General features: G+C 38.0%; 1 protein-coding gene across 3 annotated transcripts in view; it reads right to left on the reverse strand.

Moving 5' to 3' along the window:
• Positions 1-15855, reverse strand: part of RUNX1T1 (RUNX1 partner transcriptional co-repressor 1) — a 178757-nt gene that overhangs the window by 3231 nt on the left and 159671 nt on the right. For all 3 annotated transcript variants that reach the window (XM_042462741.1, XM_042462740.1, XM_042462742.1), the window contains one exon: positions 1-1372. This exon is cut by the window's left edge and continues 3231 nt beyond it. In XM_042462741.1, the coding sequence (XP_042318675.1) occupies positions 1097-1372 (276 nt within the window). In that variant the 3' untranslated portion in view covers positions 1-1096. The remainder of the gene's footprint in view (positions 1373-15855) is intronic.

Consider the following 15855-nt stretch of genomic DNA (forward strand, 5'->3'; position numbering starts at 1 on the left):
TTTTCCCCGTTTTAAATATATATTTTTAATTAAAAACCCAGACAGGATGGGATGGAAAGAATTTGGAAGGGTTCTGGAGCTGGAGTGACCATATCATTGTCAATACAAAAATGAATGAGACGGAATAGACCCGATTGTCTTACTCTGTGAAACCTTGTAAAAAAGTGAAGAAAATTTTGAAGCTTGGGGAGGGAAAAGAGACAGCTGGTTGACATTGTAGCTGCCAAAATGCTAATTAACCGCAGACTGTATCCTTATTTCTGTACTAAAAAGGGAGAACCCCCCACAAAACACAAAAAAACAGAAAGAAGAGGAGCTGTTTGTATGATGGCAATTTTCCCCCTTTGCTGCTGTTTTAAGTCTTACATCCCACTGAAAATCATCTTCCATTTTTCATTCAGTTGACCTGGATATTATTATTTCATTCAGAAACAAGAAAAAAAAACCCTGAACATCTGTGTCTCCTTCCAATCTGCTGCACATCTGTGTGTTTTTGATGCGGGTCTTCAGAGTTCAGTCAGTAACCCACGGACGCTATTCATCTTCTTATTAAATGTCTGCTGCTTTATCCAATGCCCATGCCCTTGAGGGTTTTTCCCCTTTTTTCTTTCTCTCTTGTTCTCTCTCTCTCTCTCTCTCTTTTGCATTAAAAAATCCATTATTGTTATAAAGAACATTGTGACTTTATATTATTAGCATTTTTGCTTTCAACAGCAATTAGCAATCTCTTGGTTTGCTGTTTGGTAAAGCATCTGTTAATGAGGTCATCTAGTTTTAAATCCCAGCTACTGGAAAATAACAGGGAGGAGGTCAAATCTATCGTTTTGTGTGTGTTAAATTATCTGCTCTTCTCAGTTTCCTAAAGAAAAGACATCTTTGTTATCCATAAGAAGTCACTGTGACCCGTTACTGGCCTTCTGTATTTTACGTCTACCTCAAGATATGGTACAAGTTCTCTTGTAGCATTGAAATCAGACAGTTTAGTAAAAACAAAAAAAACAAACAAAAACAAAAAACTGAGCATCTGAGGAAGAGGAATTTTTTGTTTTGTTTTGTATTTTGCTTGCTTTTGGCTGAAGTAGTTCTGTGTTCAGTCTTAGCGAGGAGTTGTTTCTATGGTGGATGGAGTTCCAGGGGTGTTCGACCTAGGAGTAGCTGCTGGTGGTGTGTCAATGGGGCTCCCGGCTCCACTGTTGGGTGTTGCGGAGGAACTGACTGCTGGTGTTTCCCCTTGCTGCTGGGCCTGAAGTGTTTGTCCACAGATGTGGTGATGTTTCTCCCAGTCCTTATGCTGACAAAATGAGCCACAGTATCGTGCTGTATTGCAACCACTGCAGGTTTCACTAGCTTTACGGCCACAGTTCCAGCAACTCTGCAGAGAAAGTATCGAGAGAGAAAAAAGAGAGAAGAGAGATTAAAAATACGGCTGGAATTTCAATGTCACTTTAAGTTACAATATACTTCTTTGTGGTGTAGCGGTTTAAGTATTGAATTAAGACTCTGGAAGACCAGGGTCTGAAACACAGCCATGGAAACCCACTAGGTGATCCTGAGCCAATCACACTGTCAGCTTTAGAGGAAGATAATAGCAAAAATACTAGTGTTTAATAGGTCCTGCTCTGGGTTGCTTTTGTTAGATCCTCTGAAGGAGGAAGAATTCAAAATAAGTAATATCTACTAGGAAGGTTCACTAAAGAGGTTTTAAAGTATACTGCATCCAAGGCACTGAGGAAATCTGTAAACAAATGAAATCCTTTATATTCACAATAGGTCTTGTGAGCAGCTGTAAGATTTCTAAGAAATAACTAGTAACAATTTAATCTCACAGATTTTACTGTACTTTTAACCAAGCCATATTATTGTAGAAGACATGTCACAAGTAACTTTGTGGATGAATGCAGAAATCCTCACTAGCATAAAAGACCCACAAATCTCACTATGCGACATATTTGTCAGTTCTTCACAACAGTAATGCTATGTTCTTCTGTAGGTATATGCACATCAGTACTTTAAGATTTTATTAATTTCTTAATTTCCTCATTTCTCAAAGGTAACTAAACAAGTTAGCCTTTATAGTTACTTTAAAAAACACAGGTTTCCCCACCCTGCAGTAAGTGCAACAGCCCTAAAGAAAGCCAAAGAAAGTAGACACAGGCCCCGTACAGACAGGCCAAACTAAAGCTGCTTCGGGTCACTTTGTTGTTGTTTAAATGATGCATGTGTCCTAAGAGGCTGGAAGCCATGCCAAAGCCACGCTCCAGTCCTAAGGACTGGAGTGCATCTTTGGTGGAGCTTCTGGCCTCTTAAGATGTATGTGTCATTTAAACAGCACACCTCAAAGTGACCCAAAGCAGCTTTATTTTGGCCTGTCTGTATGGGGCCATAGTTGCTCTTTGCTAGTGCTTGTTCTGTTTTAGACATCAGAAAGACATCAAGAGAAGAATATTACCTTTCGGTCACACTACTCTTGCTAGGTGATTTAGAAGATTTTCTAATTTAACATCAAAAATGTAATAATTGAAATTTCAAGTTTAAGATAAAATTAAACAAAAGAGTGATAAGTAAAAGTAGTAACAAACTATTTTTTAAAAAACCCAGTGGCTTTCTAATCAGTATATTATGAGGAATATATGCAGAGTTGTTCAACCGTAGAATATTCTGCCTTGGAATGTGGTAGAGTCTCCTTCTTCTGAAGTTTTAAAACAGAGGCTGGATGGCCATCTGTCAGGAGTACTTTGTGTATTCTTGCATGGCAGGTGGTTGGACTCAATGGACCTTGCAATCTCTTCCAGCACTATGATTCTATATTTCTATGAGTTCCACTGCCTTAACATAGACTTAAGTGGGGAAAGCTACTCCTTGGAAAAACTGCAGAAGGAACTTAGTTTTCTCTGACTTAGAATGATAAGATAGGAAGCTGGTGGATTTCTACTACAGTAAGGCTGAGTGAATCTACAAATTGGGTTTATTTCATTTTTTGGCAAAAGAAATGTGGCAAAAATCATGGACAAAAGTTCACACTAAAAATGTATGTATTTTCCTCCACAAATTTCCCCTAATATATGTTTTCTAGTGTATGCACCTTTTCAAAGCATTTTCCCCTGAGATGTGTTCAAGTGCACACTTTCCCTTTTCATGTGCATTTTTGTGTGAACTCTTCCTCAATATGTTACTTGATTGCAAAATTCAGGAAAGATTTCCCCATGCATGTGTATTCAGTTTTGTGTATAAGTTCAGCATGTCCAATTGGTAAGTCTGTAGCAGAAAAAAATGGGGACTAACATCACACACACCCCCTGCCATATCCCTGTACTGCAGGACATGCCAGCCAGGCCCCTGATTCTATTTAAAAAAAGGATTCTTTTTAAAATGCAAACTTTCACTCCCCACTTACATTTCATTTGAAATAACACATTCCTTGTTAAGAATACAGCCAGCTGACGGCATCCTCCAGTTCTGCTCCCTTTCGCTCCCTGCCAAGTGGGAAGCCACCAGAAAGGATGCCTGCTGCTTACTTCCCTCCAGCTTTGCAATGCCAGCTGGATGGCTGGAGCCAAGCCAGCCGATAAGTGAGATTCCTAAACTACAACAGAAATCCCAATTACCAGGAAAGAACAAAGACTTAAATCCAAAACACTGTTTTAAGGAAATTAAACATTTAATCGGAGTCAAGTGGCTTCTTTAGAAAACAGTCCCAGTGTTAGATTTACTCTCTCCTTTTTGGCACAGGAATGTTTTGGCAGATGCGAGAATAGTTAAGTGTCCAATATTCATTGCTCTCTCTCCCTCTCCCTCCCTGTTAGATTGAAATCAGATGTATGCAGCATTTCTAACTCAACTCATACTGATGAAGCGTGCAGACTAAACCAGGTAATTACAAATGCATGAACTGGGCCTTTTTTTGTGTGGCAAGGGTGGAGGATTTGCAAAAATTACTCCCATCTTTTAAAAACTCTTCTTAAAAGGTGGAATTACTAACACAAAGAAACAGATGGTTTATTTTAATGGTCAAATTATTGGGAATACAGGCTCCTTGTCTATCATCAGCTGGTTTTGATTCACTGTACAGTTTCAGGTTCATTCTGCTTACATTACATCTTGAAAGAGTGAAGAGGGCTCATCATAACATTACACAGTGTTTTAGTTTGAAAAGATAATCACAATCCCTCCTCCAAACCGTAAATGCAGAAACAACAAGACTGTGCTGAGTTCAGTATTGAGTTCATGGCAAATGCTTGGGTTGCAGAATACCAAACTATGCAACTGTGAAGCCTCCATTCATTTCAATGGGATCATACAAGAACTTTACATGAGCCTCACTGAAATAAAATACAGAGCAAGTACTAGTCATGTTTTATAACCAACCAAGCCTTTTGCAAGGCAGCCATTTTGTATGATGGACTTGAGTTAATATGTACCATGCAGCATACAATGGTAATGACCAATGAACACAAATGGCATACTGAGTAACTTTATTCTCATGAGGATATGTTTTCTAACAACTTTGACAAGGCAGCCATTTTGTATGGCAGACTTGAGATAAGATGAAGCAGACACCTGACCCTATAAATACCTCATTCCTGAGGCAAGTGAGTGGTAGAAGTAAGCATGAGAACACTTGATAAAGTATCTCATATAATGTGAAGTCGAAGGCTTTCATGGCTGGCATCCATGATTTTTTGTGGGTTTTTCGGGCTATGTGGCCATGTTCTAGAAGATTTTCTTCCTGACGTTTTGCCAGCATCTGTGGCTGGCATCTTCAGAGAAAGATGCCAGCCACAGATGCTGGCGAAACGTCAGGAAGAAAATCTCTAGAACATGGCACATAGCCTGAAAAACCCACAAAAAAACTACCATATAAATCTGTGAAATCAGTTAGGTCTGTTTTCTAAGACTCTTTTTGAGATGTTTCTCTCCCTCAAAGAGTGGAGAGAGAGCAAATATTTTTAATGCTAGTTTCTTTAATTTGGTATAACATCCTCATGATGGAGGCACCAGGTAAAGACTTTTATGGCAGCAAACGTTCAGTGGATGAATGAACTTTACTAACTGTTGCCTTCTTAATTCTTTTGTTTTCTTAATTTTTTGTTCATTATCATGTTAGGAATCAACATTATTTTATCATTTTCATTCTGGAATGTTTTAAGTTGCTTTGGATGCTTTTTGTTAAAAAAATGCTTATTTTTTTTTAAAAAAAGATGGCAGGTTTCATTGATAGCAGGTTTGATTTTTATGCCTAAATCCAATTTTTAGACCTAAATAGACTAGATTAACCAATTTTTTCCAAGACCTGTTGATTCAAAGGGTCTACCTTTATTTGGATTAACAACGGATTACCCCTTGAGTGTTTATGTAAAGTTTTCAAATCCAATTCATTTTGGCCCACAAGCTGACAAACAGTGCAACTAGCTGACGAGAAGGTAATGACAAAACCGATGTATTCAGGATACGACTAAGTTAGCTTAAACAAGCCTCCCCAGCTGCACAATTCCTGTAGTTTTAGACTGTTTTGGGAGATAAAAGCAGGCATGCAATTCTTTGTTTAAAGGTGATGCTAGCCTGAAGAAGGAGGCTCCCCTCCCTAACTGTCATCTTCGGCCTCTGAGGGAGAAAGAAGGCTGGCCCAGTACCATCAGGGGCTAGCCTGAAGATGAAGAGCCCTCCCTCCGGTCCATCTGCCTTGGTCCAGGCCTCAGAGGGAGAGAAGAATGCTGGACCTGATTCCCCCCCCCTCACATTCCCTTCTCCTTTGTGTCGTGTCTTTTAGATTGTAAGCCTGTGGGCAGGGAACTGTCTGTTATCCCCTCTATTGTAAACCGCTCGGATTCCCAGTGATTGGGCGGTATATAAATAAAACCTATTAGTATTATTATTATTATTATTATTATTTATTGTGCTTGAAAGAACTAGAGAAAAGTTTTTCAGTATGCACTTGAATGCCAAGTTTGTTTTATCACATGGTTCTTTTGCACTGCTGCATTAGATTTCTATTATAGCCTATAATATGATGTGTGCCAAGGGCTTCTTATACAATTGCAAAACCTACAATATTATAGTGATTATTCAATTGATTCTAGGGCTTTGGTGAAAATGTATTGTTGCTATAATCTAGCTGGCTGATGTGGAGACCTGCAATATAGAACAGACAAGCAAGAAAAGAATACAGTCCCATTCACTCCCCCCTTTGCTTTAACTACCACAGTTTAATGCTATACTACTCCCCTGAGGTCACAGTAGATCAAGGAACATTCTGTGTGCTGAGTTGTTGGACATGTCGAAGGGAAAAATACACTGAGTACATCATGGACTGGCAAGAGATAGGAGTGTGAATGGGTGAATTAGCCCATGAGCTTACTTGTTAACCATTTCCTCTTATAAACACATATGAGCCTGTTAAACCTGGCCAAAGATCTGAATAGTCTATATGGCTAATGGGGACTTGGTGGCAATAGCTTTCTTCTGCTGGTGTTTCATAGCATCGTGCATATCTTTTTTTAGGTCTTGTGCATGCAAAGTGAATGTGCTCTGCTGTTCAAGCACACAGGTGCTAAATATTATCTTCAGTACTGCATCCTCCATGTACATGATATCTAATTTCTGGCTAAAGTGAATGAAGTGCGACACGCATATGGGCACTTCCCTGTGCTATAGTGAACAATGGGAAAAGCTCTTAGCCAAACACTTCCTACAGCCTGTGCCTGCTTGAATGTGAAAGTCATAAAAGTAATAAAAATGTTAAAACAGAGAGGAAAGTGAAATGCACAAATTACACATAGCAACTACTTTGAATTTGTTTGTTGTTAAATGACTTCAGGTTGACTTTGTCTTATGGTGAAACTTTGAATGAGAAACTTCCAAGTCACCCTATCACCATCCACCCTGCTGAGGTCTTGCAGACTCAAGGCCACGGCTTCCTTGATTGAGTCTGTCCATCTGTAATGCAGCATTCCTCTTTTTGTACTGTACTTCCCTCTACCTTACCAAGCTATCAGTTTAGTCATCTTTGCTTCTAGGGAAAGTTCAGGCCTGATTTGCTCTCAATAGATGCTAGAAAGATATTTATTTGTCTTTCTAGCAGCCATTGATATCCAAAGAACTCTTCTCCAGCACCACATCTCAGTTAAGTTGATTTTTCTTCCTGTCATCTTCCTTCACTGTCCAGCTTTCACACCTATACTTAGTAATGGGAAATGTAATTGCATGCACTATCCTAACTTTAGTATTCAGTGATATATCTTTACACCTCATGATCTTGTCAAGTCCCTCACAGTTGCCCTTCCAAGTTCTAGTCTTCTTCTGATTACTTGGTTGCAGCCTCCACTCTGATTAATGACTGAGCCAAGGGACGAAAATCTTCAACTATGCCTTCATTGTCTACTTTAGACTTATTTAAATAATCTGTGGTCATTATTATTGTTTTTTAAACATTCAATTATAAAATACCCTTTGCACTTTCTGCCTTAACTTTTTAAAATAACTGTTCCAAGTCTTTACTATTTTCTAGTGGTAGTATGTTGTCATCTGCAGATTTTAAATTGTTGGTGTTACTTCATCCAATTTTCACTCCTCCTTCTTATGACTCTAATCCTGATTTGTGAATGATATTTTTGGCATACAAGTTTAACAGGATAATAAAATACAGACTTGCCTGACCCCCCTTGCTTATTAGAAACCATTCCATTTCTCTGTATTCTGTCCTAACAGTAATCTCTTTTCACAAGTACACGTTACACATCAGGACAATCAAATGTTGTAGCACACCCATTTCTTTAAGAATGAGCCATAGCTTTTTGTGATCTATACAGTCAAAGGCTTTGCTGTTATCTGTAAAACACATGCTGATTTTCATTTGAAAATCTTCAGTGTTCTCCATCATCCAACATATGTTTTCAATATGATCCCCAGTGTCTCTTTCTTTCCTGAACTCAGCTTGGACATCTTGCATTTCTTGCTCCATTTATAGTAAAAGTTTTTGTTGTAGAATTTTGAACACCACTTTGCTTCCATGGAAAATTAATGCAATGATCATATGGTTACTTCAATCCATGGAGTCCCCTTTCTTGGGAATTAGAATGTATATCAAGCGTTTCCGATCTGTGGTTCATTTCCACCCCCACCCCATATTTGTTGACAGTTTTTAGCTATAATTAGAGTAGATTTTGTCTGTAGACAGAACAACCTCTAGTGCATTCAATGGCAACAACTACACTGAACAAAAAGTATGTAGGATACTTACAGTTACTAAAAAGCAGTACTTAAGATAATAAAAACATCCAAGCACTGGAAGCAAATTAACAAAGGACAGTACATGTAGAGTTACACTATCCTGACTAACCAAGCTAAGCTTGGTTAGCCCTGGTTAGTACTTGGACAGGAGACCACATACAAATACCATGTACTGTAGGCTATACAGTATATCTGTATATCAGAGGAAGGAATTGAGGAAATCACCTCTGAGTATTCCTTGCCTAAGAAACCCCTATGAAGTTCATGGGCTACTTGAAGGCACACACACAAGTACACACACAGAGTGTACTTTTAATCACATGGACATGTCATAAAGGCTGAGAAAGTGGCACAGAGGAAAATTGTTCAATATCCTCCCTCAGCTTGTACCACTCTACCAAATCAGCTCCCTACCACGCAGCTGATTTGAACTTCCAAAAATAATTGGTCATGAGACATCTGATCATAGATTTCCCAACAACTTGACCAGTTTAAGAATACAAAACAGAATAACAGCTTATCTGGCTTCTGTTTCCCAGTTACCAAAGCAGATGACCGTGGGAAGCCCATGAGGAAACTAGACCTCTCTCCATTTTCATCTCCAACTAGTAAGTAATTTGGAGCTAGCAGAATGACTATTATTACTAGCCACTGAATGCCTTACCCACCATGATTAGTTTGGAATGAAGAATAAATATTCAAGTGATCCTGACATTGGAGCAGGTGAACAATTCTTTAGTTCTGCTTACATAAAAGAATCCTTTTGTACTTAAATTTTGAATGACAGCAATCATAATGGCCTAGCCAGTTTGATAATATACTCTCTCAAAGTAATCCATTACCTCACTGTGGATGTCAAGTAGATAAATAATGATGACATCTAATTGCCATTGAGTTCAGTCAACTAAGCTAATGAAACAGACTGCCAGCAACAGTGAGTAAACCCCTGATTACAAGATTGATGGAGTATACAACAGGCAAACTTTCTGTCCACTTCTTTTTGGAGGAAAAAAAGAATGCTCAGCAAGATTGATCACTGCATTAAATCACAGTATCATCTATTAGGTCTTACATAGACCAGAAGGTAGAAATCATCCAACCCTCCAAATGTTGCTGGGCTATAACGTCTACCAGTTTTAGTCAGCAAGGGCAATGTGGAGGAATGCTGGGAATTATGATCCAGCAGGGCCACATGATTCCCACCCCTGTGATATATTAATAAAGGGATTGGCTATGAAGAACAACACAGCAGTGAAATCAACAGCATATTGCATATTGTTGCATATTGAAGAATGATGGTCATAACCCAAAAGAGAGGTAGACAGGGTTAAAGCCACTGAAATAAATAAGATGAACTCTGTGTTTTGCTGTGGCATTTGACTCACAGTTTATTTTCTGAACCCACAGAATGCAAGGCGTGAGGCCCTAAGAATTCCCTCAGGCATATCTTCTTGGGTGTATGGTTCAAAGTGACTATAGCAGTGCTGTCAGGGCACTACATTTTAACTGTACTTTAGACCTTAGTAAAAGCTCAATCCTGCAAACTTGGAATCTATCTTATGAATGAATGAAGAAACAGAAAAATGGGGCTGACATACAAGTGTGCATTTTTGTTTCATGATTCAAACGGAAATTTCCAAGCATGCCAATGTATAAAATATTAAAAATAAGTATAATTTAAAATCACTAAAAATGTGAAAAAGTCAAACTGTTCTGATTCATCAGATCTTTACAATATCTGAATACAAATGTGTTTTGCTAACATTTATCAAATTAAGTTATTTTGCTAATAGCCAGCAATGTGTACATTTACTAAGAATCTGTTAGTTTTGCTTTTTGCACACTATTTTTTTTAAAAAAAATCTCCAGGTGTTTCTACCACATTTATGAATAAACTCGTAATTTCTTGTAAATTCTAATCGAAACCAAACCAAAGTCTCAATCATTCATATTCGCAAAAAATTAAAAGGTATAAAAACTATTTCCTAGAATGGTGTGGAGCAAATTAACCTGCCTACAATGTCAATGATAAAAATACGGAGCTTGCCAAAACAGATATCAACCCCAATTCAGCACCACAAAATATCAAGACAGGCAGGGATTCAAATCACATTCCTAGCATTTACTTGCATGAATTGCAACCATGCTCCAAAGAGCAATGCTGTATCATTGATAATTTAAGTATCACAGTTGTGGCTGTGATCTCCAGAATCTCCTTATTGCTAGATGTTGTTTTCAAAATGTACAGCCAAGCAGATAAACAGCAAAGCTGAAAACTCTCTATAATATTGTTGGCCCAGCTGCAGTTGTGTGTTTTCATCTGAGCAGATGTCAGAAGAAAAGAAGAGCATCTGCTCCAACTACGAAGAGCTCTGCAATCCACACAAGCAGTGAAGAACACAGTATGCGTAAGATTCTTCAGTTTCATTGTATGTTGGTACAAAAGGGCAGATGTTTTTACTTTTCCAGTAACCTTGGCAGTAAGTTCACTAAGCTGTTCACCCACACTATTTAAATTCATTTGCACAACAGTCATAAAGCCAAGCCAAGCACAGCAAGTCACTGAAGGGAGCATGTTCACACTTGGTTTGGCTCTTAGCCAAAATAGTCTTCTTATGAGTAAATCATCCTTTGCCTAGATTCCATTTCTAGGGAGTGATGCTTCTGTCTTCTTGTCTTCCAATGAAATTAAATAACTAATTAGTACAATAGATCAATTTCTCAATTTATGTTGGACTGCCATCCCATTTTTTAAAAGCAACATTGAAGGTAGGCCAATTTGTGCTTTCTGAAGTAGCAAAGATAATGTTCACAGACAAGTTAATCTGAATTTAAATTCAAATGAAATATGAAAGTGGCCTGAGTTTAGGCCACATTCAGATGAGCTACCAACTCAACCATTCCCTTTATCAAATCTGTAGCTTAATCACCCACGCCCTCCTTTGATCAAAGCATACTTGGTTTTACATATGAGCCACCAAAGATTGGTCTGAACGAGTCATTCACACCGGAACTGTAAGCCATCTTGTTTGGATGATTTATTCAAAACCTTTCTTTTCAAACAAAATGACAAACTGGTTTGATCAAAAGAAAAAGTTACTGATTAAGCAATGTACACTAGGGAAGGAGGAAGCATTCAAATTTGTGGTTTAAATGGTACTTTAAATGCAGCCTTGCATTTAATTGCAAAGTAAGATATCAATCTCATATGAGATCAGTGGATAGAGGTTTCCATAACAGTTCTCTCCAGTAGTTGGAGAGAACTGTTGGGCAGAAAAGGACTGTGACATAAAGACCTTGAACTAACAGGGCAGGATTGCCACCATGGAAAATAATTATGCCACCATAAAATAAATTTGCTCCAGCATAAAAATGGAAAATCGTGGCAAGACAGGGCATAAACAGGAGGTCTCAGCTCCAGCCCCTAAAATGGCCTGACTTACAAAACAGATGCATATATGAAACACTGTTCTCTGAAGTAAGAAAAACTTTCCCACATCTCTTCACAGCACAATAGAGCCAATATTTTTATTAACAGGAGTCTCAGTAAGAAGACACAAGTTTCATTTTTCAAGTTGAGTGGTACAGTGCTACTTCCCATGGCTGGAAAACTAATATAAAACACCCAGCTATGGGAAGAATAAAAGAAATTGAAGGCAAATGAAGTGTGTCATGAAAACACACAACCATGTATCACAAGCCACATATCCAATATGTATGGTTAGGGTGCAGAGGAGAAAACATTTTTAGAAGGAGTTCTGAACTCCAAGGTTCTGGTCCAATCTAGAGTGACAATGAAAGGAAACAAAGATAGCTGTGCCTTCATTCCTATCTTGGAAGTCTTAGGGGTTCATCATACAGTAGTTGTACTAGAGCAGAGGTGGAGAACCTCAAATGGTCCAGAGGTGAAGATCCCTGTGGGTCTCACAAAGCATGCAGCGGCTTAAAAACAAACCAACATGGTGACAATCACATCAAAGGGGAAACCTTTATCTTTTTTTTTCAAGGTTATAAGCGCTGCTCTAAGGGAAAATCGCCAATCCAAAAACATAAAATAACAAATAAATAAATATATAAATAAAATTCTGGACAGCTGAAATTCACAATGTGTACAGGGCTTGACAATCAAGAAGCAGCTATTAACAACTCTGAATTTTACCTAAATAGCAAATGAAAGTATTGACAGCAGTTAACTTAGCCATGTGTTTCTCTGTAAAGTTTATATCTGTATGAAGGGGCCATACCACCAAATAACAGGATTTTTGGCATCTTATATTGTCTATATAAAAGGATGAGCTTTTCAACCATCAAATAGGGGACATTCCTTATAATAAGGACTAAAGCCAGACCTATAACAGATTTTCTGGCCCTCAAATAAACAATATCACTTAAAACAAGGGTCAACTGGCAACCCTACCTGCACAAGATCCAACTTTGAACCCTGAAGATCTCCGGGATACTTTCTAAGAATATCAAAATTCAATGAAAATCTAACAGTCCTCTCTCCTACTATTATGTCCCAGAAGTATCTGATTCCATTCTAATTTGGTGGTTTTACATTCCTCTTGCTGGAACCCAAGTCTCATCTTGGAATAGGGAGATCATTCTACATCCAAGGAGGTTACATCCCCCCCCCCCACTGGGTTGTGACCTTCTGAGCTGTGATATGTTACCAACAGAAGAATCACTGTTCTGCTCTAATTACCCCTCCCCCCAAAGTAATGTGTTATAACAAGCAACACTACTTGTAACATATTATTCCCCAAATTTCAGTCCATAAATAAATTGTAGAAGCCATTACTGAATGTTAGTAGTGTAGAGTGTCTGTCCCTATTGTTGTTCCAGCCAGGGATGCAAGGACAAAGTACACAGCATACTCTGAAGATGCCAGCCACAGATGCTGGCGAAACGTCAGGAAGAAACTTTTCTGGAACATGGCCACATAGCCTGAAAAACCCACAAAAAACTATACACAGCATACTGTGGAAAACTCTAATGGAGACTGGTAACTTTTGCTTCAGTTTATGAATACTGAACATTTGCTCTCTGTTTCTATTCCAGCAATCAGGGGTAACTATTTTTTAGCTAAATAAAACTACTTCCTTTGATGGATGTGGATAATTAAGGTTATAATTAAGGTTATTAAGGTCCAATCTGTACATTAATGCAGGACATGATGACCAGCCATTTCACTTCAGCATTTAGGGAGACTAAATTCCTCAAGCATCCCTAAATGTAATAAAATTCTTGGGAGGCAGATGCTGAAACTTCTAATTTTTGTAACAACACAAAGAACAAAAAACTGGTATACTGTATATCCATACAGGGAAGTTAGTAGTTTAATCATCATAGCAGGCAACATCCATTAAAGACAATACCTATATAGCTAAGCTACAAAATGCTGTTACATTTTAATTTATGTCACATTTAATTCTGCAGTGGAGCAGTTAAGTACTAAAAAACAAAACAAAAAACCCTTACAGTTCTTCTAGACTCTCTTCCTGAGAAAACTTTCAGATGTTGAAAATCAATTCCTTTTGTCTCTTCCTTATTCATCTGCTACACATTAAGTTGAAACTCTGGGCATCCAGCGATTCCACAATAGCCTTTCATCTCTGGTGATGCCTGGGACCAATTAAAATCTTACTCTCCCTTAAATAATGGATATGTATTGCAGCATGCCACTGATTTATCTGCCTATGATTTTTGCCAGTTCTTTCTTGATGGGGCAAAGAGCTAATTTGAATCTTTTAACCTGAGTCATTCTTGACATTACCAGCTTGCTGAATACATTAAGTGAAGCATTTCAAACAATTAAAAGTGTGTACAGGCTTTAAAATACGCACATTTTGGAAAATGTGTCAACACTATAGACTGCTCCTTATAAATCTGTTATGTTCATATTTATGAAAATAGTGAACAGCTATGTTCCCAGAAATACTTTGTTAAATGTAAATAGCCAAAAGAAAAAAATGACAACAACAACAACCAAGAAAGACTATAAATTTTTTTTGCCAACAATGTTAAACTGAAAGCAGTTATACTTAGCATCTGTTTAGTGGCGTAGGTTTAATCAAGACTTCCCTTTCCACACAGATTTTAACATTTCTTTTTTCTCTGAAAGACACAAGAATTCATTTTATCCAAAACACTTCAGAACTGGGCAACGAAACGTAACACTCCCTCTTCACTCCTGACTTCTTGTTATATATGGAGCCATTTTGTCCTCCATCACAGAAATTCAAAGCCTTCGCTGACATGCTCTTGTCTGAATTGAAATTTACCACTTTCAACCCTAATTTACTCTTTCTTGCTCTTTGATTCAATGTTTCTTTTGCCAGATGCTGCCTCTGTACCCTTGCTTTACACATAATCCCCATAGGTGAAATAATAAATTCTAATTAAGGAAACATTCTCACAACTCTGTTCACACTTCCCCCTCCTTCAAAGACTGCAGTCCTCTGTTGACTGTACATTCACAGATTCTTCTCTTATTCAGAAAAGTAATGCAATTTTTTTGACCAATAATATGCAATATTTTATTTTCTGTTAAAAGCTGTTACCATAAGTTGATAACTATTTGAAACACAACTTGCTTGCTTATATTATTTTTCTAGAACTCAGTTTTAAGCTGAAAGTGGAAATCGGCCTCTTGCTCAAAAACACACATTTCATTATGAAATACATTTGACATGGATGTAATAACATGTCCCTGTAACATGCTATTACCTTTCCATTTTTTCTAGTTACTTATATTTCTGATATGCCACAACCTATTCCTGATATAGTGAAATCAACAGACAACTGCAAAAAATGTGACACTGAAAATTTGTGTTGTATTTTCTGTAGCTGAATTTAAACACTGTTCTGTATATGTGCGTACATGTGCAAAAAGAGAGGGGAGTAATTAAAAGATATATATTTGATAAATTAGATGTCTTTAACTGTATGTCCAAATAAATGTGTTGTGAACATGTGTGAGAACTAAATAATTACAGTACTATCCTATGCAGATTTACTCAGATATGTGAACTCACAGTAGGCTCACAATTAAAGTCTGAATCTGGGTTATTGACACTTACAATTGCATCTTTATGGCAGCATATGTATGTTGCATATAAAAAGTATGTGAATTCCCAGACCTAGGAAAGATCTCTGCATTGGGATTCAGATTAGACTAGGGTCAGGAATCATTTGGCTCTTTCCTGATGTTGGACTGTAATGGTGAACATTCCTCCCCACTGGCCATGCTAGTCAGGGCTGAGGAGGGAATTGCAGTTCACCAACATCTGGAGAGCTGCATGATCAAAATTCAAAGATATAGCCATGTCAGTCTGTAGAATCAGTATGTAGAGAGATCTTGTAGCACCTTTGAGACTAACTGACAGGAAGAAGTTGGCAGCATGAGCTTTTGTGGACTTCAGTCTACTTGCCCATCCATAAGATCTTGATGAAGTTCACTGGGTGGGGCAGAAAGTAATTTTGCATCGTCCTCAGCCACCCGCAACTGGGAGTACTCTTTTTCAGGTGCTATTATGAGATCAGTTGATAGTAGATAACACTGCGTGAAGCTTCCATGGTTGCATGGAGAGCAGTTGAGGGTTGCAGGTTGACCACATCTGACATAAG

Source organism: Sceloporus undulatus, chromosome 4 (assembly GCF_019175285.1).
Source record: "Sceloporus undulatus isolate JIND9_A2432 ecotype Alabama chromosome 4, SceUnd_v1.1, whole genome shotgun sequence".
NCBI classification, from domain to species: domain Eukaryota; kingdom Metazoa; phylum Chordata; class Lepidosauria; order Squamata; family Phrynosomatidae; genus Sceloporus; species Sceloporus undulatus.